Genomic DNA, 27,634 nt, shown 5'->3' on the forward strand with positions numbered 1-27,634 from the left:
CAGGATTGAGTGGGAGCTGGGGTGCAGTGGCGGCCAGAACCGCGCCCAGGTCCCAGCCCCGCGCCCCCGCCCCCAAAGCCGAAGGGCTCCCGCACCAGGATGCCGGGGTCTGTTCATTCCCCCTCCCCTTCCTTGCAAAAAGTGCCTCGTCACCGCTCCTGCCCGCCCCCGCTAGGCTGGAAGAACCGTGGGGTTAGCTGGAAGATTTGGGTATGTGGGGCGGCAAAGAGCTTCCCGAAGCAACTCTTTTGCGGACATGGAACAGAAGGGGACCGGAGGTCAAGGGTCACGGAGGGGAAGAGAGCCCACGCCAGGATGGGCCTGGGGGGAAGGTCTCTGCGAGGCTCACATGCTGCCTCAACCGGGGACTGGCCAATGGGCGTGGCGGGGCGGTGGCCGCGCTGGAGTAGGCGGGGTCATATCTGCGTGTGGGCGTGGCCTGTCGGCCAGGGGGTGGGGCTTGAGCCGGCCGGGCGCCGGGCCGGGGCGGAGTTTTTTTTGCATATCCCGCAGGCGGCGGGCCAATGGGCGGGGCTGGGGCGGGGAGCCGAGGCAGGAGGGGCGCTCCCCCGCCCCCGGAACGGAATCCTCCCGGGAGCGGAGCAGGCTCGCGCGCGTGCATCCCGCACCATCCCCCGGCCCCCGGCCCCGGCCCGCGTCAGACCGCGCTGCCGCCGCCGCCGCCACAGCAGCAGCAGCGCTCGGGGATCCGGGCCCAGCCGGGGCCGCGGGAGGCGGGGGCGCCCGGGCCCTGGATGTCCCGCAGCGCGGCGGCCAGCGTGAGAAGGGCGGGAGAGGGGGGACTCGGGTGGGGGGCGGCGCCGCTGCTGATGTGGCGGAGGGTGGGAGGCGGCCGCGGCGCCCGGATGGAGAGAGGGTGCCAAGACTGGGGAGGGTGGGCCTGGGTGGGGGGTCCAGAACAGGCCCCCACCAAGCCAAAGCTTGAGAGACAGGGGGTCTGGGGCACAGGCCCTCTCTTGCCAAGGCCCTGAAGATAGGGATCTTGGACGTAGACCTGCCCCTCAAAAAAACCAAGGACAGGGGGACAGATTCTAGGTACAACTCCCTGGGCAAGGTTTTGGGGATGGGGTCCAGGACACAACCCCCACATCAAGCCAAGGCCTCCAGGAGGCCATTCCAGACCAGACGCAATCCCTACCCCTCCCTCCCTGAGGTGGTCTCTGAGCACAACAACCCTCTAGGCAAGGTCTTGAGGCTGGGGTCCCTGGGAATGGCTTCCCCACCAAGCCACGGCCTAGGGGGCATCCCAGGCACAGTCTGTACCCAGGCCTCAGAGACACCCTGGGCACAGCATCCCCCCCAATCCTTGGGCGGCGTCCCAGGAATAGACCCTTCTCAAAACAAGGTCCCTGGGCCTGGGACTCCACCCCCCACCTAGCCTGAATAAAATAGGGAAAATTTAGGCAACCCCCAGAGGCTTGGTCAAGGGTCCCTGGGGCTGCCCAGCTGCCTGGGAGTGGCCCCACCCGCAGACAATGCGCCGCCTCCCCCTCCCGGGTATGGCCCCCCAGGCTTCAGGATTCAGGCTGGGGGTGGGGGCGGCTCCCCAGGGACCCAGCACAGCCCTGTCTGTCTGCAGCGTCTGCGGTGACGGGTGACGGGCGGCTTTGTGTGTGGTACCTGGGGGGAAGGGGGGAAGCAAGCGACGGGAGGTGGCTAGGAGTGTGACCCGGTGTTTGTGTTACTGTGGGGTGTGTGTGTGTGTGTGTGTGTGTGCGCGCGTGTGCTGGAGCTGGTGACTGTGAGGAATCCTGTATGTGTGTCTGCGTGTTGTGCTTGTGGTTGTGTCTCGCAGTGTGCGCGTTTGTGTCTGTTTGTGACCCCAGCATTTGTGCGACTATGTGTGTTTGACAGCTGCTCCTTGTGCAGAACCCTGTCACTTTTTAGTGTGTGTTTGTGTGTGCATGGTTGTGACTGCGTGGTTGTGTCTGTGATTACATCTTTTGTGACCCTGGGTGTGTGCTTTGGTAGCTATAACTGTGTTGTGACGGTGTGTGTGTCGGGCGTGGGGTTGGGCGAGTTTTGTGTGGCTGACAAGCTGTGGGTGGAGTTGGGACTGTGTACATGGAGTTGTGTCTATGACTCTATGTCCATGTGCCACTCTCCCACTGACTTGTGAGTGTTTGTAGTTGTGTCCGTAACTGATTGTATATGTGGGTCACGCATATGTCTGTGTGACACACAAGTCTCCCTGCAATTCTGGGTGTGTGTCTGCCATTGTACATGAAGTCACGTTGTGTGTGGTTGTGTAATGGCACTGTGACTTCTATGACGGGGGTTGTGTGCTCATGGCCACATCTGTGTAACAAGGGTTGTATAAATGACTCCATCTAGCTCTGTGTGTTGATGCTAAGTGACTCTGTGCATTTATAGTTGTGTGTGTGTGTGTGTGTGTGTGTGTGTGTGTCCCCATGTGCATGCTGGACTGCCTGGGTTTCAGTCTGCGTGATTTGGTGACTGGGTGACTGTCCTGACTGTGGACGTGGCTCTCTCAGGGACCATGTCTCCTGTGTCAACTCAGCTATAAATGCTGTGCCTGGGTCACTGCATTTCTGAGTTCTCTTTCTTCATCACTGTGTGCTCATGATGTGTGAAGTAGAAATTGTGTGCAGATGTCTCTATGTGTGAGATGTGTGTCTGTCCACACGGGGCTGTGATTGTATGCGACCGCATGCTTATCCCTGTGACTTGTGTGTTCGCCTGAAGAGAGACTGTGCGTTTCTCTGTGATGGGGTGACACGGTGGGACGTGGGGTGACTGTATCGAGACCAGGGTACGTGGCTGGGTAATGTGGACACTGATGCTGTGTGACTTTGCCCACGTGGCCATTTCTGAAGTGTGTATGGCTGTGACTCTGAACCGGTAATTGTCTGGCCATCCCTGAGTGTGGCCATCCTTAGGGACGGTTGTCTCTGGTTACCTGCGTGTCTTGAGTGTGCGTGCCTGTGTCTCTAGAAGGCATAGGCCATGGCCGTCGGTGTCTCTGTGTGTGATTGGGTGTGGAAGACCATCCGTGTAAGTGTGGCTCATACCGTGACCGCATGTGTGCCCCCCTGACAGGGTGTGTGTGACTGTGACAGCACGTGACCAAAACGGTGCTTTGGTGTGACCGATACCAGAGGGGCTGGGTACCCGTGTGCCGCTGTGGGCCTGTAGATGATTAAACACACGTGGCTGGATGTGGCTGTGCGTGGCCAAACGTGTGTCAGGTGTGACAGCACTCGTGCCTGTGTGTGACTTGGGGAGAATGGGTGCCCTCTGACTGCCGTGATTCTGTGTGCGTGGGTCTGCAACATGAGTGTCTTGGGCGAGGGCCTGAGGAGTCATGACTGTCGTGGGGAGTGCGCTCCTCTGGTGGGGGGGGGCTGTGCCTGGGCCCAGCTCTTTGTATGTGGCTGAGAAGACAGAAGTGACCACATATTTGGTAGCTGATGGGCCCAGATGTTTGTGGCAGTGCCTCGGCAGGCTGGGGCTGGAGATGCGCGTGGACAACGTCCGTGTCTGTGAACGTGGATCTGTGACCAGATGGTTATTGTGGCTGCGACTGTTTATGTGCATCTGTGCGATGCGGTGTGTGTGGCTGTGGTCGTGCCTGTGTATGACCACACGTGGAGAGCTGTGACCAGGTGCCTGGGGCGAGTGTAGACATGAGTTGCACGCGTGCATGTGACCGCATGTTTATGTGTAGCCTGGACAGGCGTCTGGAGGTCAAAGCCACTCCCTCCTCACACCGTCCCCTTGCCTCCTGAGACCAGGACATCCCCAACACATGCCCCCAGAAACACACCTACTCATTCCTAGGCCCTTGCTACCAGGTGGCTGATCTCCTGAGTAACGATTGCTATGACAACCAGGGCTCTCACCAGGGAGCCTGAGATGGAAGGGGGGGGGGGGGTTGGCTGTTGTCCAAAGAGGTGGGGAGGTAGGGGACCGAGCCCCAACCCAAGCCAGTGTCTCACCTTCTCCTCCCTTCCTTGGGCAGGGCGGACCCAAGAGGCCTGAGCAGCGTTTGCCCCCAGCCCCCTGTGGGGCCCTGGGGCCCCCCGAAACCTCCAGGACGGAGCCAGGTGAGTGACCAGGTGGGGCCAGGGCAAGGCTGAGCAAGCAGGTGGGTCAGCCTGACACAACCAGAGCAACTGTCCCTTTGCTCCCACCGCAAAGGCTGCAGAGGCGCAATCACACCCATGAGGGGACACCCTCGAACGTCTTCCCCGCACACTCAGTGACCATCAGTCACACCCTCACAAATACCACTCGTGAACACACTCTCACAGACGACAGCCCCGCGTTCTCAACCGCTGCACTCTCGGCCAGGGACAGGATCTCTTGGACAAGCCTCACAGCTGCACACTGCCACAGGTGACCGCCATCGAAGACCACAGCCACGCCCTCAGGCAGACACACGGCTTGGAAGACGACGGTCATGGCCACGCCTTTGAAAGACAACGGCTTCATGCTCGCCCACATCCTCACAGGCACGGCTCCCAGACACACACGGACAACCACTCTCGCACTTAGATCCCCTTCGGCAACAACCTTCAGGGACCTACTCTTCCAGAAACAACCACACCCTTGGACCCAGACCCCCCCCCTCACAGATAGCATTTCCGGACACACACTTTTGCAGACAGCCACTGTCAGACCAGTGTCCTTCTGTATGTTCAGCCTTCAGAAATACACACTCACAGATAATCTCTGCATGCTTAGATCCAGACAACGTTCAGGAATACACCAGTTATGCGCATACACACACACAGAGTCCCCATCTGCTGGCAGTGTTCTATCCTCGTTGTCCTCTCGGGCTCCTCCTGGGACAGTCCGTATGGCTTATCAGTCAGAGAAGACTGTCTTAGTCAACACAGACTGTCCCCACCTCCGTTGTGGCCACCTCCACTACCACCCCTTCCCCTGATGGTTACAGGTGCCCACCGCCCCAGGGGCTCCTGCCTTAGACCAGACACAGTTGTCAGAGGAGTGCATCTCAGAGGCACAGAGACGAGCCCCCAGCCTCCACACCCTTGGGTTCTGGACCTCAGTCCCTGGACCTTCTGTGTCCCCCCCCACATCGAACCCAGGCCTCCCACATCCCCCACATCGGACCCATGCAACACCAGCTCTTGTGCCCTCTGACCGTCTCAGCCCCTGACCTCCTACCCCTAAAACTCCTGGCCTTGTGACCCCTGAGCCCTATGCCTTCTAACCCCCATGCCCTCCAATGTCTCGACTCCCCATTAGTTTGGATCCTCATGCCTCTTGACTGCCACGTCCCCAATCTCCAGACAGCTCAAAGCGGACTCCTGACCCCCATCCCAGACCTCCATGCACCTTTGCCCTATGTTTTTCTTCTGAATCCCCACCGCTGACTCTGGCACGCCCCTGCCTTCCCTTGCCCCGTTTTCCAGCGGCCCCTGACCGCTGCCACTGCATGTTCCCTGAGTGCCACGCCCTCTGACCCAGGGACCCCCTGACCCTGTAACCCAGATCCCGTGTTATCTGACCCTCCCTGCCCTTGACCTGCGCCCCTGTCCTGTGTCACCAGAAGGGGCGGGCACCATGAACAAGTTACGGCAGAGCCTGCGGCGGCGGAAACCAGCCTACGTGCCGGAGGCGTCGCGCCCCCACCAGTGGCAGGCGGACGAGGATGCGGTGCGCAAGGGCACTTGCAGCTTCCCAGTCAGGGTGAGTGGGCGGGGCGCGGGCAGGGGCTGTGTGCATGCGGTCCCGGGGTCCCGGGGTGCTGGGCGATGTGGCTGAGGCCCTGGCCCAAATGCGAGAGACGACGCATCCCCAAAGAACCCCACAGCCTGGGCCCTTCAAAGTTGGGATTAAAACCCAACACACATTCTCTTGTACCAGGAAGGTATTACCTGGGGAGCCAGGGGACATTCTTCCTTGAGTCACCCCATCCTCTGGGAGCTCACAATGAACAAAAGGCACCGGAAGGCCACAAAAGCATGTGGTATTTGCACAGCCCTTTACTGTGAAGTGCTTTTTGGTTTAGACCATCACAACTCTTCAAAATGCACACTGCGCTTCCGTGAGGGAGACAGCAGGATTCAGGTTCAACTCCCAACTTAGTCCCTTGCCTGGCAGGGTGACGACAGCCGATTGTCGTAAACCCTCCGTTTTCTTTTCCCTTCCCCTGGAAGCAGGCATGGAGTGGGTGGGAGTGGGGGGGGGGGGTCCATTTGGAAGTGTGAGAAACGCTGGGAAGGAAAGAAAGCCAATAAAGGTTGTGTCACTAACCTGCAGCTGTGGGCACTCGAGCTTGATGTCATCGGGAAAATGCTGGGAAATAGAGCCATCCCCCCAACGGGGTAAGGAGGCTGGGGTGAGCGCACCCCAGCTCCCATGGGTCGTTGGCAGACCGGCGCTGAGGCCCGGAGACGCAGACTCTGGCCCCTAGAAGGACGGGAAGTAACATGTTAGGGCCAGGAATAGAGGCAAGATGGGAGTCGGAACTACCCGCTAGCCTCAGTGTCCTCCTCTGTGTATCTGGGATGGGAACAGAGGACCCACCTCGCAGAGTGGCGGCACCGTGAGTTAATATGTGTGATGGGCTAGGGGACATTGGGTGACACGTGGCAGCTGCTCGGGAAACACTAGGCGGTATTGATTACTGTGCTGCTTTCCTGTCCTCCCGTCTCGTCCCCACCAAGTACCTGGGCCACGTGGAAGTGGAGGAGTCCCGGGGGATGCACGTGTGCGAAGACGCTGTGAAGAAGCTGAAGGCGGTGAGTGAGGGCTGGGCCGGGAGGGGGCAGGGCCGCACCGGAGGAGGCAGCCCTGACCAGGCCCTCGCTCCTCCTCCCCCACCCCCAGATGGGCCGGAAGTCCGTGAAGTCTGTCCTTTGGGTGTCGGCCGATGGGCTCCGAGTGGTGGACGACAAGACCAAGGTAGGAGGCTCGTGGGGGGTGGGAGTGGGCCCCAGTGGGCCCCCTCTCCTCACCCTGCTTGAATCGGGGCTCAGGACACCTTCCCACCCACCCCCTTGATGTCCCTCCCTCCCGGACCTTCTAGGCCATGTGCTCCTGCAGCATCTTGGCACTCCTCATGGTCGTAATTCAGGACCGAGTCCTACAGTTACCTGTGAGCTGGCGCAGGTAGTGGGTGTGGAGCCGTCGCCTTCGCTCGCATCCCTGCTCGCCCACATATCTGCGGGGTGACCCAGAGTGTGAGGTTCAACCCCTCCGTGCTTCAGTTGCCTCATCTGTAAAATGTGGATAAACGTGGCCCCTACCCTTACGTGAGAAGGTGTATGCGCCCCGTGTAACTGTCCCTGGGGCAGCATATGTGCTCAGATCAGTGGATGTTAGCTGTTCCGTGTTTATTGTCCATGTTCCCAGCCAGACGGGAGCATCCCGGGGCCCGGACCTGAGCATCTGTTTGCTCACCATCGACTTCCCTGCACAGAGACTGCCCAAGGAGGCGGCAGCACAGGGCAAGAGTCAGGTTACCAACTGAACGGGATGGACACCTTTGCACACGCAGTTCCTTTACCCTGAAAGACTGTTCCCTGCCTTTTTGCCTGGTTAATACTTCCTCCAGGGGCGCCTGGGCGGCTCAGTTGGTTAAGTGTCCGACTTCGGCTCAGGTCATGATCTCGCGGTTCGTGGGTTCGAGCCCTGCGTGGGGCTCTGTGCTGACAGCTCAGAGCCTGGAGCCTGATTTGGATTCTGTGTCTCCCTCTCTCTCTCTGCCCCTCTCCCGCTTGTGCTCTGTCTGTCTCTCTCTCTCTCTCTCAAAAATAAATAAAACATTAAAAAAAAATACTTCCTCCAGGAAGCTTTGCCTGGTTCCTCACCAAGCTGTGTCAGGCACCCGCTCCTGACCGCCACAGGTCCCTGCACCTCCCCCACCCCGGCCCTGGCCCCTCGCCTGTGCCTCTGTCTGGTGATGGGCCTGATTCCAACACTAAGCCGGGAGCCCCGTGCATGCGAGCAGGGCCCACTGCCGTTTCGATGGGTGCAGGGTCCCCACCCCGTGCGGAACAGGACAGAGAGCAGTCGCTAAGGGGAGCGCTGAAGGAGTACATGAAAGATAGTTCAAGTTCCTCTCCTGGTTTCCCTGGCCACCTTCCAGGACCTGCTGGTAGACCAGACCATCGAAAAGGTCTCCTTTTGTGCCCCTGACCGCAACCTGGACAAGGCTTTCTCCTACATCTGCCGTGACGGTACCACCCGCCGATGGATCTGCCACTGTTTCCTGGCACTCAAGGACTCTGTGAGTATCACCGGAGGAAGGATCACTGGGAGGAAGCCAGGCTGAGTCTTGTCTCCCTGGAGCCGGGCCAGTCACTCTCCCCTCCCCTCCCCTCTCCTCTCTGTGCCCTGTGTCCTCACAGCTCCTAACTTAGAGGATTATGGGGAAGCTTGCGTGGGTTAATACCAAGTATTTGGAATGATGGCCGGACATCAGAAGCGCTCGGGGAAACATTAGTTATCGTCCTCCTCATTATCAGTGGTTCTTCATATGTCTCTTACTTTTCTTTTTTACGAGGGTCGTGTGCATATAGTAACATGCACAGGTGGTCCCGGCACAGCTCCATAAAATTCTTGCTTACGTAAAAACCCCACCCAGGTCAAGTTGTAGAGCGTTTCCTGCCCCCAGCAGGCTCCCTCCGGCCCTTCTCAAAGATACCCCCGCAGGTCCTCCTGCTTCTTTCAACCTTGATTCATTGTGCTTGCAGTTCTTTACATTTGAGGGGGTGAAGGCCCCCTCTGAGAATCTGATGAAAGCCACAAGTGGACTGTCTTCTGTGATACAGTCTCACAGTTAGGATTCTGAGGCTCTGACAGAAAACCCCCAGCTGTCAGTCATTTCAGTGAGATAGAAGTTTGTTCCTGTTTCATGTGAAAGACATCCAGAGGCAGGCAGGGCAGGATTGGTGTGCTTCTCTCTGCTCATCAAGGGCTGTGGCCTCCCCTCCATGATCCAAAATGGGTGCACATGCTCCAGCCTTCACATCTTCATTCCAGCCACATGAGGGAGGGAGGCATGAAGAGGGGCACACCCTCTCCTTTTGGGGAGTCACGGGACAATTACATCCCGTTGGACATCCCTGGCTGCAAAAAAAAAAAAAAAAAAAAAAAGGTGGAATATATAGTCTTTATTTTGTCCTGTTCCCTGGACCCTGACCTCAGACCCCACCCAACTTGGTAGGAAGGCAGTCTCAGCTGCGTACATTAGCCAGTCTTCAGTGGCTGGCAACAGAAACTAATCTGGCTAACGTAAATCCAGAATAGTGTGATAGGAGGCATCTCACAGAATCGAAGGACAATCAGAGCATTAAGCATCAGAAAGGTCAGGGAGCTGGGCAGCCTGGGGACAGAACGTCAGGGGACAGTTCCTTTCACTGCATTGCTGCAGAAATGAATCCAGCCTCCCAGTGTCGTGGGTTAAAATTCCAACAAGAGGGCATGGGATTGGCCTGGCAATGGATCACTGCCCACCCCTTGGTCAGGGGAGGCTGGAGCACACAGCCTGACATACCCAGTGTTGAGGGGGAGCTCCCCAAAGGCAATCCAGGGTGCTGTTATCAAAAGCAAGAGGAATGGATACCGGGCAAGTAAAACGACATGCGTCCCTCTCAGATTCTAACAGTATCCCCCACAAGGATTCCTTCGTATTTCAGAAATCCCCACTCCAGGAGTTCTGAACCCCCAAAACTAGTTAGTACCCCCAACTTCCTCACTCGTACACACAACTCCAGATCTCAGAACTGGGGGAGAAAGATAAATTTGAGCATGTCAGGATTGATTAGTCAGTACTGATTATGGCTGGCTGGGGGGCTAGCATGGAGATACGAGAAGCCCAGAGCCCATAGCAACTGCTGTTTCTTGGGCATAGTGTACCAGTTGTAGCAGTTATCTGTGGCTGCGTAACAAATTGCCCCAATGTTTAGCGGCAATCAATTATTATCTCTCGGGGGGTTTTGTAGGTCAGGAATTTGGACAAGGCTCAGCTGGGTGGGTCCAGAGTCGGTCGTGGCTGTTACAGTCTGGAGCTGTAACACCAGGAGACTGGCCGGACGTCTCCCACTCTTCATGTAGTCTCAGGACCTCTCCAGAAGGTCTCTCCAAGCCTGGAGGCTTCGGGAGGGCTGACTTCTTACACGGTGGCTCAGGGCTCCCAAGTGAGTTAAAGGAGCAAGAGAGCGAGAGCCCAAGCTCGCGCCAGGAGGAAGTGCTGTCGCCTGTGTGGACTTAGTCCTGGAGACCACACGGCATTGCTTCTGTGATATTCTGTTTGTCCAGGCAGTCACAGAGGTCTTCCCAGGCTAAGGGGAGAGAACACAGACTCCACCTCTGATAGGGGAATGACATAATTCTGGAAGAGCGTGTGGTTGCCAGAAACTTGTTGTGGCTATTTTTGGAAAACACACTGCCATGTGGTTCGTGTGGATTCAGTGTCACCCCACCTAGCTGTGGGACGTCGGGCACAAGTGGCTTCGCTCTCTGGGACTCAGTTTCCCCCTCCATAAAACGGAGATAATAGCAGTGGCTGCTGACAGGTGTGTTGGTGAAGCCTGTCTATTATGGTCACACACAGAAAGTGTCAAATAGGGTCCCATAACAAATGTCCAGTAACTAGGAGCGGTTGCTTTCATGTGACAAGTACTTGGGGCACCTGGGGCCGGTCAGTCAGTTAGGTGTTTCGGCTCAGGCCATGATCTCACAGTTCGTGAGTTCCAGCCTCGTGTCAGGCTCAGTGCTGACGGTGCAGAGCCTGCTTGGGATTCTCTCTCTCTTCTCTCTGCCCCTCCCCTGCTTGTGCACTCACTCTCATCCCCCCCCCCCCTCAAAATAAATAAATAAACTTAAAAAAAAGAAAAGACAAGTACTTGAGGGTGAGAATCCAAGCAAGAAAATAGTGTGACCTTGTCTGCAATTGCTTTCCACTCGTGAGCCTCAGATTTTAAGCATTAAGCAATAGGACTCCCAGGATTCCTCAAAGTGATGCTTTATTTTTTGAGGTGCAGTTCACATAAAATTCACCATTTTAGGGGCGCCTGGGTGGCTCAGTCGGTTAAGCACCCTACCTCAGTTCAGGTCATGATCTCACGGTTCGTGGGTTCGAGCCCTGCATCAGGCCCTGTGCTGACAGCTCAGAGCCTGGAGCCTGCTTCGGATTCTGTGTCTCCCCCTCTCTCTGCCCCTCCCCTGCTCATGCTCTGTCTCTCTCTCTCTCAAAAACAAATAAACATTAAAAAAAATTTTTTTTAATTCTTCATTTTAAAGCATACAGTTCGGGGCGCCTGGGTGGCTCAGTCGGTTAAGCGTCCGACTTCAGCTCAGGTCACGATCTCGCGGTTCGTGAGTTTAAGCCCCGCGTCAGGCTCTGTGCTGATGGCTCAGAGCCTGGAGCCTGTTTCAGATTCTGTGTCTCCCTCTCTCTCTGACCCTCCCCTGTTCATGCTCTGTCTCAAAAATAAATAAACGTTAAAAAAAAAAATTAAAGCATACAGTTCAATAGCATTTAGTATACACGCAATGCTGTTCATTAATCATCTCTAGTTTCCAGTGTTCTCATCACTCTTTTTTTTTATTATTATTTATTTATTTATTTATTTATTTATTTTTGCAAGAGAAAGCAGGGAGGGGCAGAGAGAAAAGGAGATAGAATCTGAAGCAGGCTCCACGCTGTCAGCACAGAGCCTGATCCATGAGATCATGACTGAGCCGAAATCAAGAGTCGGATGCCTAACCAACTGAGCCACCCAGGCGCCCCTTATCACTCCTTTTTTTTTTTAATGTTTATTTACTTATTTTGAGAGAGAGAACAAGCTGGGGAGGGGCAGAGAGAGAGAGGGAGAGAGAGAATCCCAAGCAGGCTTTGCGCTGTCAGCGTGGAGCCCAGTGTGGGGCTCAAACCCACAAACCATGAGGTCATGACCTGAGCTGACATCAAGAGTCGGACCCTTAGCCGACCAAGCCTCCCAGGCACCCTTACCATCACTCCTAAAAGGGACCTTATACCCATTAAGCAGTCACTCTCTGTTCCCCACACCCACCTCCCCAAGCCTGGTAACCACTAGTCTGCTTTCTGTCTCTATGGAGTTACCGCTTCTAGATAGTTCATGCAGATTGAATCATACAGCCTGCGGTCTTTTGTGACTGGCTTCTTTCACTTAGCAGAATGTTTTCAGGGTTCATCTGTGTTGTAGCGTGTGTCAGTACTTCCTTTTTCATGGCTGAATAGTATTCCATTGTATGGCTCTATTACAAGTTGTTTTCTCTGTTCATCCATTGATGGATGTTTAGGTTGCTTCTACCTTTCAGATATTGTGAATAATGCTACTGTGGACATTGCTGTGCAAGCATTTGTTTGAATAGCTGTTTTTAATTTTGGGGGGGTCTGTACTTAGAAGCTAGATTGCTAGATCATACGGTAGAGCTACATCTAACTTTTTGAGGAATTGCCAAATTGTTTTCCGCACCATTTTACATCCCCACCAAGCAATGTACAACGGTTCCAATTTCTCCACATCCTAGCCAACACTTATTATTTTCCTTTTTTTTTTTTTTAATCATAGCCACCTTAAGTAGGTGTGAAGCGGTATCTCATTGTGGTTTCAATTTGCATTTCCCTGCTGACTAATGATGTTGAGACTCTTTTTATGTGTTTATTGGCCACTCATTTCTCTTCTTTGGAGAAATGTCTATTCTAATCCTTTGTCCATTTTTTTCAACTGTTTGTCTTTTTATTGTTGCGTTGTAAGAAATTTATATATTCTGGATAGTAGATTCTTATCAGTTCTATGATTTGCAAAAATTTTCCTCCATTCTGTGGGTTGTCTTTTTACTTTCTTGGTAGTGTCCTTTAATGTACAAATTGTTTTTAATTTTTTTTTTTTTGAAAGAGAGAGAGGGGGTGCAAGTGAGCTAGGGGCAGAGAGAGAGAGAGAGAGAGAGAGAGAGAGAGAGAGAGAATCCTAGGAGGGGCAGGGGAAGGCGGGAGAGAGAGAGAAGCAGGGTTCACCCAAATTGGGGCTCAAACTCATGAACTGTGATGATATGACCTGAACCGAAGTCAGATGCTTAACACTGAGCCATCCAGGCACCCTAAATTGTTTTTAATTTTTATGAATTCAGCGTATCTATTTTTTCTTTTGTTGTGTGTGTGTTTGGTGTCATAAGAATCCATTGCCAAATCTAAGGTCATGAAGATTTACTCCATGTTTTATTCTAAGACTTTTATAGTTTCAGCTATTACATTTAGGCCTTTGATCTATTTTGAGGTAATTTTGTAAACAGTGTGAGGTAGGAGTCCAACTTAATTTTTTTTCCCTGTGAATATCCATTTGTCTCAACACCATTTGCTAATAGAACTATTCTTTCTCCTTTGAATAGTCTTGGTACCCTCACTGAAAATCAATTGACCATAAATGTGTGGGTCGATATCTGGGCTCTCAATTCTATTTCATTGATGTGTATGTTTATCCTTATGGCGGTATCACATTATTTTGATTACTGTAGCTTTGGAGTACTATTTTATTTTATTTTATTTTATTTTATTTTATTTTCAATATATGAAATTTATGTCAGATTGGTTTCCATGCAACACCCAGTGCTCATCCCAAAAGGTGCCCTCCTCAATACCCATCACCCACCCTCCCCTCCCTCCCACCCCCCATCAACCCTCAGTTTGTTCTCAGTTTTTAACAGTCTCTTATGCTTTGGCTCTCTCCCACTCTAACCTCTTTTTTTTTTTTTTCCCTTCCCCTCCCCCATGGGTTTCTGTTAAGTTTCTCAGGATCCACACAAGAGTGAAACCATATGGTATCTGTCTTTCTCTGTATGGCTTACTTGACTTAGCATCACACTCTCCAGTTCCATCCACGTTGCTCCAAAAGGCCATATTTCATTCTTTCTCATTGCCACGTAGTATTCCATTGTGTATATAAACCACAATTTCTTGATCCATTCATCAGTTGATGGACATTTAGGCTCTTTCCATAATTTGGCTATTGTTGAGAGTGCTGCTATAAACATTGGGGTACAAGTGCCCCTATGCATCAGTACTCCTGTATCCCTTGGGTAAATTCCTAGCAGTGCTATTGCTGGGTCATAGGGTAGGTCTATTTTTAATTTTCTGAGGAACCTCCACACTGCTTTCCAGAGCGGCTGCACCAATTTGCATTCCCACCAACAGTGCAAGAGGGTTCCCGTTTCTCCACATCCTCTCCAGCATCTATAGTCTCCTGATTTGTTCATTTTGGCCACTCTGACTGGCGTGAGGTGATATCTGAGTGTGGTTTTGATTTGTATTTCCCTGATAAGGAGCGACGTTGAACATCTTTTCATGTGCCTGTGGAGTACTATTTTAAACAAGGAAGTGTGAATGCTTGGGGCACCTGGGTGGCTCAGTCGGTTAAGCGTCAACTTCAGCTCAGGTCATGATCTCGCCGTCCGTGAGTTCGGGCCCCGCGTTGGGCTCTGTGCTGACAGCTCAGAGCCTGGAGCCTGTTTCGGATTCTGTCTCCCTGTCTTTCTGCCCCTCCCCCGCTCACGCTCTGTCTCTCTGTCTCTGAAAAAGCTGACAGCTCAGAGCCTGGAGCCTGTTTCGGATTCTGTCTCCGTGTCTTTCTGCCCCTCCCCGCTCACGCTCTGTCTCTCTGTCTCTGAAAAATGAATAAACCTTAAAAAATTTTTTTTTTAAAAACTTCTAAAATTCTTCAAAAAAAAGTGTAAATTATTTTATTTTGTTCTTTTTCAAAATTCCTTTGGCTGCAATTCTGGGTCCTTTGCAATTCCATGTGAATTTTAGGATCAGCTTTGCTGTTTCTGCAAGAGCAGCTTTTCTTATTTCTTCAAGAGTCTATTGGGATTCTGATGGGATTGCATTGAATGTACAGACCACTTTGGAAATACTGCTATGTTAACAATATTAAGTTTCCAAATCCATGAACATGGGATGTATTTCCATTCGTTTAGGTCTTCTTTAATTTCTTTTAGTAATGTTTGGTAGTTTTCAGCACACATGTCTTTCACTTCCTTGGTTAAATTTATTCCTAACCATCTTACTGTTTTAGATGCTGTTGTACATGGGATTGTTGTAGCTTCATTTCTGGGTTGTTCACTGCTGGCGTATATAGATATAACTGATTTTTGTGTATTGACCTTATATCCTGCAACTTTGCCAAATTCATTTATTACCACTGATAGTTCCTTTGTGGATTCTCTAGGATTTTCTATATATAAGATATGTCATCTGCAAATAGAGATGATGTTACTTCTCCCTTTCCAATTTGGATGCCTTTATTTCTTTTTCTTGTCTAATTACTCTGGCTAGAACTTCCAGTACAGCATTGAAAAGAAGTGATGAAAATGGGCATCCTCATCTTGTTCCTATTCTTATGGAAAAGCTTTCACTCTTTTACTATTGAGTATGATGTTAGCTGTGAGTTTTTCATGAAAATCCTTTATCAGATTGAGGAAGTGCCCTTCTATTCCAAGTTTGTTGAACTTTGTTTTATCATGAAAGGATGTTGGATTTTGTCAAATGCTTTTTCCCCATTAAGGAAGATGATCATGTGGCTTTTTTCCCTCTTTCTGTTAATGTGTATTGCATTCACTGGTTTCAGAGGTTGAATCAACCTTGCATTCCTGGGATAAATCTCACTTGACCTTGGTGCATAACCTCTTTACTCTGCTGAGGAGTTCAGCATGCTAGTATTTTGTTGAGAACTTCTGTTCCCAAGTTTATCTTTAAAAGGTGGCTGAGGGGCGCCTGGGTGGCTCAGTCGGTTGGGCGGCCGACTTCGGCTCAGGTCATGATCTCGCGGTCCGTGAGTTTGAGCCCCGCGTCGGGCTCTGTGAGCTCTCTCAGCTCAGAGCCTGGAGCCTGTTTTGGATTCTGTGTCTCCCTCTCTCTGACCCTCCCCCATTCATGCTCTGTCTCTCTCTGTCTCAAAAATAAATAAACGTTAAAAAAATTTAAAAGAATAAATAAATAAATAAATAAATAAATAAATAAATAAATAAAAGGTGGCTGAGCATCTTGGTTAGGAAACAGAAGCTAGGTTGATCTCATGAGAATCCCAACCCTGCCACTCACTTATAACGGGTGTGTTGACTAAGGCTCAGTTTCTTCATCTGTAAAACAGGCTCATAAGCATGTCCATCTCCTGGCATGATTGTGAAGATTCCAACAAAGGGTGGACAGATTTAAAGTGACACCTATGTGGTGTTTCCCTGTGCTAGGCTCTCGTGCTGGCTTCCAGTGCTATGTGCCTCCTTGCATATATTAGCTCATGTAATTCTTGCAACAACCCTGCTAAGTGAGTGCTGTTAGGGCCCACATTTTACAGACAGGGAGGCTTAGGCACTGAAAGGTAGAGTGGTGTTCTTGAGAACACGCAGTTGGAAAAGTAGGAAGCCAGAATCAGTGTGGCCTTGGAGCCTCTTAAGTATGTACTCAAGAAATGGGCTGTTTTTGTTTTCTTTTTTTTTTTTAAGAATTTAACTTTTTTTTTTTTAAGTTTATGTATTTATTTATTTTGAGGGAGACAAAGAGAGCACAAGCAAGGGAGGGGCAGAGAGAGAGAGAGGGAAAGAGAGAGAATCCCAAACAAGCTCCACACCACAAGTACAGAGCCCGACATGGGGCTCGAACTCGCGAAACTGAGATTGTGACCTAAGCGGAAACCAAGAGTCGGACGCTTAACCGTCTGAGCCACCCAGGCGCCCCCACCCCAGGTCATTCTCTTTTGAAGTAAAATTCCCACCCCCACCCCCCAAAGAACGGCCACTCTTTGACTTTTTTTTTTCACGGTAGATGAGTTTTGCTGGTTCTCGAACTTCGCATAAATGGAGCAGGACGGCACTGCTCTCTTGTTTCTGGCTTCTTTCCCTCAGAGCTGTCATTTGTTTCCGTCCTGGTGCAGACGCACACGGAGGCCCCGGGGTGGGGTGGGGGCGCTTGTCCAGGATCACCCGACACCCAGCCGCGGGGAACCCAGGGCGTCTGGCGTCCGGCCTGCACAGCACAGCGTCTCTAAGCCCGCGCGGATCTCCACCCACAGGGCGAGAGGCTGAGCCACGCGGTGGGCTGTGCCTTTGCCGCCTGCCTGGAGCGGAAACAGCGGCGGGAGAAGGAATGCGGGGTGACGGCCGCCTTCGATGCCAGCCGCACCAGCTTCGCCCGCGAGGGCTCCTTCCGCCTGTCGGGCGGCGGGCGGCCCGCTGAGCGAGAGGCCCCCGAGAAAAAGAAAGGTGGGTGCAGCGCAGAGGGCAGGGCTGGGCACAGAGTGGGCCCCGGGGGTGGGGGGGTAGGGGTTGGGGGGGGGGATGGGGGCTGGGGATCCGGTGTCGCTGCGGAGAGCTGCAGAGGTACCGGGACTCTGCAGTTTACAAAGCAGAGCACCAACCACAAAGTTTGGTTCCAGTTTATAAAGCTCACTTGGGTTTAAGGAGTTCTTTGGGCAGTGTGCTGCAGGCCACAAATCACAGCAGAGCTCCCGGCGCTTCATTATGAGGCATTTCAAACTGTGTATCCGGGCCGGCTAATGGGTTATGAAGTCAGCTTGGTGGATTGTGGCTTGCGCTGAAAAAAAAAAAAAAAAAAAAAAAAAAAAAGAAATAGAAAATAACAGATTAGCTGAATGTAGTAAGGGTAAGTGTAGTTGAATGATACTTTTATCTCAGTATATATATTTGCTTGTGTGTGTGTGTGTGTGTGTGTGTGTGTGTGTGTAACAGGTTACCGTGCAAAAGGTATTTCTTGCTCTGGGTTGCCATCAAAAGGGTTTAAGAAAATACCTGGTAAGGGGCACCTGGGTGGCTCAGCTGGTTACGTCAGACTTCAGCTCAGGTCGTGATATCTCAGCCTGTGAGTTGGAGCCCCACGTTGGGCTCTGTGCTGACAGCTCAGAGCCTGGAGCCCGCTTCGGATTCTGTGTCTCCCTCTCTCTTGGTCCCTCCCCTGCTCATGCTCTGTCTCTCTCTCCCTCTCAAAAATAAACACATGCGCACACACACACACACACACACAAAGAAAAAAGAAAACACCTGGTAAACTCTAACATTGTACGTAAGTGGCAAATACTTTGTAAGTTCTAAAATTGTGTTCTTTTTTTTTTTAATTAATTTTTTTTGACAGAGCACGAATGTGCCCACCTGCATGTTGGGGCGGGGGGGGCGGTGGAGAGGGGCAGGTGGAGAGGAAGAGAGAGAATCGTAAGCAGGCCCCACACCCAACCCAGAACCCGATGGGGGGCTTGAGCTCATGAATGTGAGATCATGGCCTGAATCGAAATCGAGAGTCAGATGCCTAACTGACTGAACTGCCAGGTGCCCCGAAACAGTGTGTTTTTTTTTAAATATAAGCATACTGTGTTCTGAGTCACAGTGTAATTTTAAGTTTATGTATTTATTTTGAGAGAGAGAGAGCTGTAGGGGAGAGTAGAGTAGGGGCAGAGAGAGAGGGAGAGAGAATCCCAAGCAGGCCTCATGCCGTCAAGCACAAAGCCTGACATGGGGCTCCACAAACTGTGGAGATCATGACCTGAGCTGAAACCAAGAGTCAGTCTGTCATTTAACTGACTGAGCCACCCAGGTGTCCCCACCCCCAGTTGTGTGTGTGTGTGTGTGTGTGTGTGTGTGTGTGTGTGTGTGTATTCTAGTTTTTTAATTTTTGGAAAACACTGCTTAGAATTCATAAAGAACTGGGGCACCCGGGTGGCTCAGTCGGTTAGGCATTCAACTCCTGATTTCGGCTCAGGTCACGATCTCAAGTCTGTGAGAATGAGCCCCTCGTTGGGCTCCATGCTGATCATGGAGCCTGCTTAAGATCCTCTCTCTTTCTCTCTAAAAAAAAAAAAAAAAAGAATTTACAAAGAACTTACCATGGGGAACTGACCCAGATTAAAGGAGACTAAAGAGATTTGACAAGTAGTAATAAACACAAGGTATGGTGACCCTGAACGCTGAACTGGATTTTGGATTATCTGTGTCTATAAGGGACATGATTTTTTTTAATTTTTTTTAATGTTTATTTATTTTTGAGAGAGAGAAGAGACAGAGACAGTGCAAGAGGGGCAGAGAGAGAGAGAGAGGGAGACACAGAACTCAAAGCAGGCTCCAGGCTCCAGGCTCCAAGCTGTCAGCACAGAGCCTCATATGGGGCTCGAACTCATGAACCGTGAGATCATGACCTGAACTGAAGTCGGATGCTTAACCAACTGAGCCACCCAGGTGCCCCCAAAATTAAAATATTTTTAACTAAAATAATAATAATAATAAAATATTTCTCACTAAAGAGCTAGGAAAACAGAACTTTTTATTACTTAGAATATTAGAGTGTACAAAGTATGTTTCTTTTTTTTTTTTAATGTTTATTTATTTTGAGAGAGAGAGAGAGAGAGCAAGGGAGCAGGGGAGGGGCAGAGAGAGAGGGAGAGACAATCCCAAGCAGGCTCCATGCTGACAGCCTGGGGCTCAGTCCCACAAACGGTGAGATCATGACCTGAGCTGAAATCAGAGTCGGAGGCTTAACCAACTGAGCCACATGGGTGTCCCCAGAGTATGTTTCTATTTATAAATAACATGACCATTTGCAAACCTCTTGACAATTTACAAAGCTCTTCACAGCTTACAAAATATTTTACAGTTTACATCATCTATTTTTTTTTATATTTATTTTTGAGAGAGAGACAGAGACAGAGAGCGAGCCGGGGAGGGGCAGAGAGAGACACACACACAGAATCCAAAGCAGGTCCAGCCTCGGAGCTGTCCGCACGGAGACTGACATGGGCTCAAACTCACGAACTGTGAGATCACAACCTGAGCTGAAGTCCAGTGCTTAACCGACTGAGCCACCCGGGTGCCCCTTCATCATCTATTTGAATTTGTAGAGTATTTTACCATTCACAAAGCAGATACGAAATGAAGTTAACAGAGGGCCTGATCCAGTGTATGATGTTTTATATTGTTTACAAATGAACGCACTGGGTACACAGTCCTTCACGGTTCACAGGTATTTCTTTACTGTTTCTAGAGGCTATTGGAATTTACAAAACATGTCATTCGCTTTAGAGTTTGCAAGCGGTTTTACTGTTTCCAAAGGATGTTATGGTTTCCAGGTACTTTGCATTATAGAAAGCACTTTACAGCTTGCACAGCAAAATGAGAGTTCACGAAGTATGATATGATTTGCTGAACACATCACCCAGCATTTTGCTGTAGATGCCCTGATTTACAGTCTCAAGGCACCTCACTTGCCCTTTGACAAAGAGCTCTTTCCAATTTAGGAGTTGCGAACCAGTGCATTTTTCACAGTGTTGTTTACCAAGCTTTTGTCAGATTCTTTTTTTTTTTTTTTAATTTTTTTTTTCAACGTTTTTTATTTATTTTTGGGACAGAGAGAGACAGAGCATGAACGGGGGAGGGGCAGAGAGAGAGGGAGACACAGAATCGGAAACAGGCTCCAGGCTCCGAGCCATCAGCCCAGAGCCTGACGCGGGGCTCGAACTCACGGACCGCGAGATCGTGACCTGGCTGAAGTCGGACGCTTAACCGACTGCGCCACCCAGGCGCCCCGCTTTTGTCAGATTCTAAAGCACTGAACATTCGCTGCCTCAACTGACCCTCTCAGGAGGCCTCAGGAGGGCAGTATTAGGGGTGGTTACCCCAGCTTTAGTCGGGGAAACTGGGGCTCGAAAGGGAGGGGGCTTCCTGAGATCCCCCAGTAAGGTGGGGACAGAGGTGATTTCCTGGTTCCAACCTGCCCCACGTGGTTCAAGCTGCCCCCAGCCAGGCCTGGGTGAGAGCCTCACCGCTTCCACCTGGAAGATGGGAGAAGCAGTGCTGGGTGACCTCCCTACCTCTCTGGGCCTGAGTTTAGTCTCCGATTTGGGCTGCAGCTCGGGTGAGGCCCTGATTGGAGGATGGGTGTATATTTGTGTTTTGACGGGGCTTGGGCGGGGGGAGGGTCCCTGCCTCTGAAGATCCCACCTTGTACTAGGTGGGGAGACCAGGTACCCCCAGAGGACAGAGGGCAGTCCCAGAGTGGACAGGATGGAACAAGCTGGGTCTAGAACAGTAGGTAGCAACGGGTGGGAGGGGCGAAATAGTTGAGGTGGGAAGAATGGTAGGAAACAGAACAGACAGAATGACAGGAAGACGGCGTGATGTGGAGAGAGCAGGCCAGAGGGAGAGACAGTTTAGGGCACTTGTCTGGGACACCGACTCTGGGGTCAGCCTGTCCCTTCCTAGCACTGTGGCTTGGGCAAAGTCACGTACCATTGCGAGGCCTCAGTCTCCACATCTGTAAAATGGGGACAGCGGTCATATCGACCTCATCGGGTAGCTGTGAGGCTCGAATCACTGACTGCTTGCAAGCATTTGGAACAATGCCTGATACATTCATTATGCACCAAATAAGCGTTCGTTAAATTAATCAGAAAGGGAGACAGAAGGTCTCAGAGAGAAAAACAGAAGAAGCAGCAGAGAAAGCCAGATTGGGGGCAGAAACTAGCGACACAGAAGGTTGGGCTGGAGGAGGACTCCCGAGAGCCTCCTGGGGCAGGCGGTATTGGCTTGGTGAAGATGAGAGGCATTTCAGGGCTCTTACCAGCCTGTCGCGAGGAGAGGACACATTGGGTGAGGAAGGCAGCACTGGAGGACGCTCAAGGGGGCCGGGTGGGAGAGGAGCAAATGCCCTGGTGGGGTATCTAACCGCCTGTCCCCCCGCCTTGTCTCCAGCAGAGGCAGCAGCTGCTCCATCTGCGGCTCCTGGCCCTGCCCAGCCTGGGCATGTGTCCCCGACGCCGGCCACCACATCCCCTGGGGAGAAGGGTGAGGCGGGCACCCCGGTGGCTGCAGGCACCAGTGCAGCTGCCATCCCCCGACGCCACGCCCCCCTGGAGCAGCTGGTTCGCCAGGGTTCCTTCCGCGGGTTCCCAGCACTCAGCCAGAAGAACTCACCTTTCAAACGGCAGCTGAGCCTACGGCTGAATGAGCTGCCGTCCACACTGCAGCGCCGCACTGACTTCCAGGTGAAGGGCACAGGTGAGCCCGTGTCTCAGTGGGAAGAACATCAGGATCAATACCATACCACCCTCTGTAGGAGGCAACAGATAGAGAAGAGGTGGATGCACCTTGATTGATTAGCACTGTCTGCCACGGGAAAGGAAAGAGGGGTGGAACACGTCATGGTTGATTAGCAGTGTTGGCCACCATGGGGGGGGGGGATAGTGCAAATATGATCGATTAGCAATGTCTACTAATGGCAAGGAAAAGCAGAAGGATGGCATAAGCCATGATCAATTAGTAATGTTTGCTCTAGGTACGGAACCGAGAGGTACCTCACACATGCACGCATCATGATTGATTAGCAAAGCCTGCCATGGGTTCCGGGGGAGAAGAAAGCTGCCTAGACGCCCCTTTTTGCTCAGGAGGAGACTGAGACTCCATAGGCTAATGCTCCCTCCAAGCATTTGGCCAGAGAGACATGAGATCTGACTAGGTGAAGGATACAGGCTCAGGGTAAGGGAGGATTGTGATGGGTTAACGGCGTCCGCCCAGGGCAGGGAGAATAGAGTGATGGCATATGTCATGATCTCCTTACAGTGCCTGCCATGAGCAAGAAAAAGGAGCGAGGCGATACACCATGTGATTGATTAGTGAAGGTTGCCATGGATAAGGGAGAAGAGAGAGCAGAAGTTCTGTTGTGCCCAAGGAGAGGTTCCCAGAATTTGGCCAGTGGAGACATGAGGTGAAGGGCACACGTGAGCACGGGGATCAGGGGTCACAGAGCATAGTGATGGATTTGTGATGTCGCTGGTCGGCAGAGGATCAGGCAGAAGCAGCACCCCCATCTTCCAGGGACAGTGCTGAGGGAAGCGGTGACACGTCATCATCTATTAGCAGTGCCTGCCCTGGGCAGTGATAGGAGAGGCAGTATAGCTGTTCTGTTTTTCTTGGAAGGAAGATGGAGTTACAAGGACCCAGCATTTGGCCAGTAGAGCCATGAGGTTTGGCCAGGTGAGGGGGACGGTGAGCAAAGAGGTGAGTGGGAAAAACGCGTCGTGCTTGATTACTAATGTCTGCCATGGGCCAGGAAGAGGAGAGAGGTGGCAAGTGTCATGTTCTCAAAGCAATGTCTGCCACGAGAGAGGGGGAAGAGAGGTGGCATGGTGCCATGTTCTGCCCCAGGGAGGTGGGCAAGCGGGCTGCCTCTCCTCCCAGCTGTTGGTGAAGTCACGTGGTCTGGCCCGCTTTCCTGCTTCCATATGCCAGATCGGAGACACCCACCTCTCGTGGCCTCGGGGACTGGCGTGGGAGGCGTTGATCTGCGTCCAGAAGGCTGGGCTGCTCGCAAAGGTGACTGCTGAGCAGATGCCAGTGCTTGCCGAGACTGACGCACATGCGCTCCGTGTCCCGCCGTGTTCCTCGGCCTTCACACAGCCTCACGTTTGCTGTCCTCATGCACCCTGCATGACGCACCCCCCAGGCCTGTCACACACGCTCCCTGAGAGGTGGCAGGCTCCCCAGGCTTCAGGTGGAAGCTTCACGCGCCCGTAGCCAGTCGCACACTTGCTCGGATGTGACCTGCCCCCCGGAATTTTCAGATTCACACGTGTCACTCTGCCGCAGGTGCCACACACAGAAGTCACACGCTCAATGTGACTCAAAAGTCACACCCCCTCTTGGGTGTCACAGAACCAGATGTTTCCATTAACACACACTTAGGCACGTGTCCAGATACCCCACGCAGATCGGCGCACACTCACAAACCACACACCCGGATTCGCACACACGTGGAAGTCGCACCTGCAGATTCACGCACGCTTGCAAACACATTCATACGTCACACGCAGCTGCCTGGAGTGGCTCACGCTTGGGAATCACAGGACGCCACGCGCCTGGATCTCGGTCACAGATGAGATTCTGAGATGCCAGGCCCTCAGAAGCTGCACACCTATTTGGACTACAGTCATCATAGACTTGACCTAGAAACCACACACCCTCCCACCTGGGCACGCCCCTGTCACACCTGCTAAGTCCTCCAGCCCATTTCTTTCTGATGCTCAGTGGGGCATCGCATGTGCTCCCTTGGAGACGACCACTTGCTGAGATGTCATAGGCTCTTGTCCCACCACACTGGCGTTTCTCTTGTCTATTTGGATGGCACTTTTTTTCATCCCAAGCTCTCATGAGGCCACCGCACCTGTTCAGTGTCCCCTGTCTTGCTGGCACAGGTGCATCTCTAGCTTCATGATGTGTGTAATAGGCCAGGCCAGGTATGGTGGACAGGCCCCCCCCCCCCCCTTCTCCACCCAAAGGAGGACGAATGATCCCCAGCCACCGCACAACAGTGTGGCCAACGTTCATCCTGACTCATCAGAGCTCTTGCCATGTATGTGGTCGGATGTATTTTTTAATTAATATATATTGTCGAACATTTAAAATATTTCTCCTGATTTGTAGCTACACACAGATTTTTTTTAATGTTTATTTTTGAGAGAGAGAGAGAGAGCACGTGCACGCACACGAGTGGGGGAAGGGGGCAGAGAGAGAGGGGGACAGAAGATCTAAAGCCTGCTCTGTGCTGACAGCAGAGAGCCCCACACGGGGCTCAAACTCATGAACCACAGGATCGTGAACTGAGCCGGGGTCGGATGCTCAACGGACTGAACCACCCAGGTGCCCCACTATACACAGATCATGATGTCCTCCTTGGTTTGGGACCCCAACCACCAAAATGTCACGTACCGCTTGGCTGTCGTACCACTCAGTTGTCACGCACACACAAGCACAGAGTTAGCACTTTCATGGCCCCGGCCATTGGTTACTGCAGAGTAGACCCACGACCTACATACCTGTGAGGGAAAGGACCCCAGGTGGTGAGAGAGGGCCACCTAAGGGCACGGGGTCAAGGGTAGGGCCTGGGCCTCTTCTCTGACCTCCACCCTTCCCTGACTTCCCAGTGCCTGAGATGGAGCCCCCTGGAGCCAGTGACAGCGACGGCATCAATGCTCTGTGCACACAGATCAGCTCGTCTTTCGCCAGTGCTGGAGCACCAGCACCCGGGCCACCACCAGCCTCAGCAGGTAAACTCTGCCCCTCCCTGCCCCCCTGCAGTGCCCCCCTACAGCCCCCTGCTCCACTCAGGGAGTACCTCAGACACTCCAGAAACCTTGGAATCCCACGGGCTTAGAACCACGGATCATCTAAAGGCTATGGGACCGTCCTGGCACCGTGGCATCAGTTTAGAGCCTTGGATCATCTTAGAAGCACAGGGTCTTCTCAGAGCCATGGGCTCCTCCTAGAACCATGAGATAACATTAGAATCATGGGGGGGGGGGGGGGCACTTCAAACCACAGGATCAATTTTAAACTTTCCTGTCCTAGAACCATAAAATTGAGACACCTACAGCCTCAGAATCACAAGATATTAGAATGTCCAGTTCTGGAACCATGAAACCTTGGCATCACCTTAGAGCCATGAGCTTGTTCTAGAACCATGGAAGCACTTGGACCTGCACTATCGATTTAGATCTCTAGAATCTTAGAAAACACAAGCTTAAAACCATTGAACCTCACTCACTAGGTGAGACCTGTCCATGCAGTCTTTAAATCTTAGCCTCCTAAAACAATACATTGTCAAAACACCAGAATGAACGGTGGTATTAAAAATCTTTAATAATGGGTTTGGCACTGACCAATCAGAAGGGAAGCTGGGCTGGTGCCTGTCAGTCTTGCCTGTGCTTTTCCATCTTAGGGCCTTAGAATCTCAGAACTGTACTTTCTTAGCACTTCAGAACCATGTCCTGGTCCAGGGTGGTTAAGCCACTTGCCCCAAAGTCAACATAGCTAGTGAGGAGCAGAACTCGATTCAAGGCACGCAGCCTGGCTGCAGACTCTGATCCCCAGGCTCGGGTTCTCTTGGCTGCCGCCCATGCCCCTCAACTGCCCGTTTCCTCCCTCTAGGGACTTCTGCCTGGGGTGAGTCCTCCGTGCCCCCTGCAGCGGCCTTCCAGCCTGGGCACAAGCGAACCCCTTCGGAGGCCGAGAGGTGGCTAGAGGAGGTGTCCCAGGTGGCCAAAGCTCAGCAGCAGCAGCAGCAGCAGCAGCAGCAGCAACAGCAAGCGGCCTCAGTGCCCCCTGTGGCCCCTGCCCTGCAGCCCTTTCCCGCCCCCGTGGGGCCCTTCGACGCTACACCTGCACAGGTGGCCGTGTTCCTGCCGCCCCCACACATGCAGCCCCCTTTTGTGCCCGCCTACCCGGGCCTGGGCTACCCGCCCATGCCCCGGGTGCCCGTGGTGGGCATCACACCCTCACAGATGGTGGCCAATGCCTTCTGCTCAGCCGCCCAGCTCCAGCCCCAGCCAGCCACCCTGCTCGGGAAAGCTGGGGCCTTCCCACCCCCGGCCATGCCCACTGCCCCGGGGGGCCAGGTCCGCCCACGCCCCAATGGGGCACCCTGGCCCCCAGAGCCAGCACCTGCCCCAGCCCCCGAATTGGACCCCTTTGAGGCTCAGTGGGCAGCGTTAGAAGGCAAACCTGCTGTAGAGAAGCCTTCCAACCCCTTCTCGGGCGACCTGCAGAAGACTTTCGAGATTGAACTGTAGCCCGAGCTGCCCTGCCCACCCCAGCATCTCCAGGTGCCCACACCTGGGAATGGAGGCCCAACCTCTCCCTAGTCCCGCTCCCTGGGGCTACGCCCCACCCCCCAACACCCCTTCTAACCACACCCCCCCCCCGGAGCCACCCCCCACAACCACTACAGAACCGACATTGTAACGCCCAGGTTGTGACAGGATGGGATTCAGGGATGGACCAGCCTGGCTAAGGGACCCATTTCACTGCCAGACTTAGGCTGGTGGTGCCCTTCCCCACTTCCCCCAAACCCCAGACACAGCGGGATGGCCACCGTCCCACTGAGTGCCCTCGGTTCAAGCTACATCTCCCAGTTTCTGTTGTTGACCTTCGACCTTTCAGTGTTGGGTGGGATGGAAAAGGGAGGCCCACTTAGGGGCTCTTCTAGACCCCACAGGAGTGCCCACCCCAAGTCTGGCCGTCCCCTTCCAGACACAGCACAAGCAAAGGGCTTCCCTCTGCCCACCTGCTGCGTTCACTGCCAATGCTGTGCTCACCCCTATCACCCCTCTCCCCCACTCGGGGGCCCACATCTTCCTTGGGCCAAGGTCTCGTGGGGGCAGGGGCCAAGTTGGGGGCCCAGGAGTTGGGGTGGGGGGAAGAGGAAGGAGATGCTCAGTTACCTCACGTCAGTGCCCGCTGGGGAAGGGCCCGGGAAGAAGGGGGGGTGCCTGGCGGGTACTTTTCTATCTTTTATTTCCAGATTTTTTTGTATCTAAACTCACAGATTTGTATTATACAAGGACAGCCAATAAAGGAAGACTATAATGGTGCCCCTCGGACAGCAGGGTGTGTCCAGGGGGGATGGTGTGGTGACAGAGCCTTTCCTCCTGAGTCATCTCAAAAGCAAGAAAAAAAGGGGGGGGGGGTGTGTCCCTGCACAATAACCTCGGAGCTATGACATGGTCGCAGGGAATGCTGACCCGGCACGTGAGAGGTATTACAGGGGACCCAAAATTAATCACCCCAGTTTCTAACTCTTACAGATTTTGAACCAAGGAATTTAAAA

At 52.7% G+C, this 27,634-nt stretch overlaps 1 protein-coding gene across 4 annotated transcripts; it reads left to right on the top strand.

Annotated features, from left to right (window-relative positions):
• The first annotated feature begins 498 nt into the window (after positions 1 to 498).
• On the top strand, positions 499 to 27,398 carry NUMBL (NUMB like endocytic adaptor protein). Of its 4 annotated transcripts, none has more exons than XM_078438415.2 (11): positions 499 to 779; positions 4,004 to 4,088; positions 5,561 to 5,700; positions 6,681 to 6,755; positions 6,844 to 6,918; positions 8,105 to 8,245; positions 17,049 to 17,238; positions 21,727 to 22,032; positions 23,263 to 23,346; positions 24,954 to 25,076; positions 25,957 to 27,398. In XM_078438415.2, the coding sequence occupies exons 1-11, from the start codon at positions 525 to 527 to the stop codon at positions 26,595 to 26,597; spliced, it is 2,115 nt and encodes a 704-aa protein (XP_078294541.2). In that variant the 5' UTR covers positions 499 to 524; the 3' UTR covers positions 26,598 to 27,398. The 4 variants fall into 4 exon arrangements, with proteins under 4 accessions (XP_078294541.2, XP_078294542.2, XP_078294543.2 ...); XM_078438416.2 differs by having other exon boundaries at positions 21,730 to 22,032; XM_078438417.2 differs by lacking the exon at positions 23,263 to 23,346.
• The last annotated feature ends 236 nt before the right edge of the window (positions 27,399 to 27,634 follow it).

Source organism: Panthera onca, chromosome E2 (assembly GCF_046562875.1).
Source record: "Panthera onca isolate mPanOnc1 chromosome E2, mPanOnc1 haplotype 2, whole genome shotgun sequence".
Classification (NCBI taxonomy): Eukaryota; Metazoa; Chordata; class Mammalia; order Carnivora; family Felidae; genus Panthera; species Panthera onca.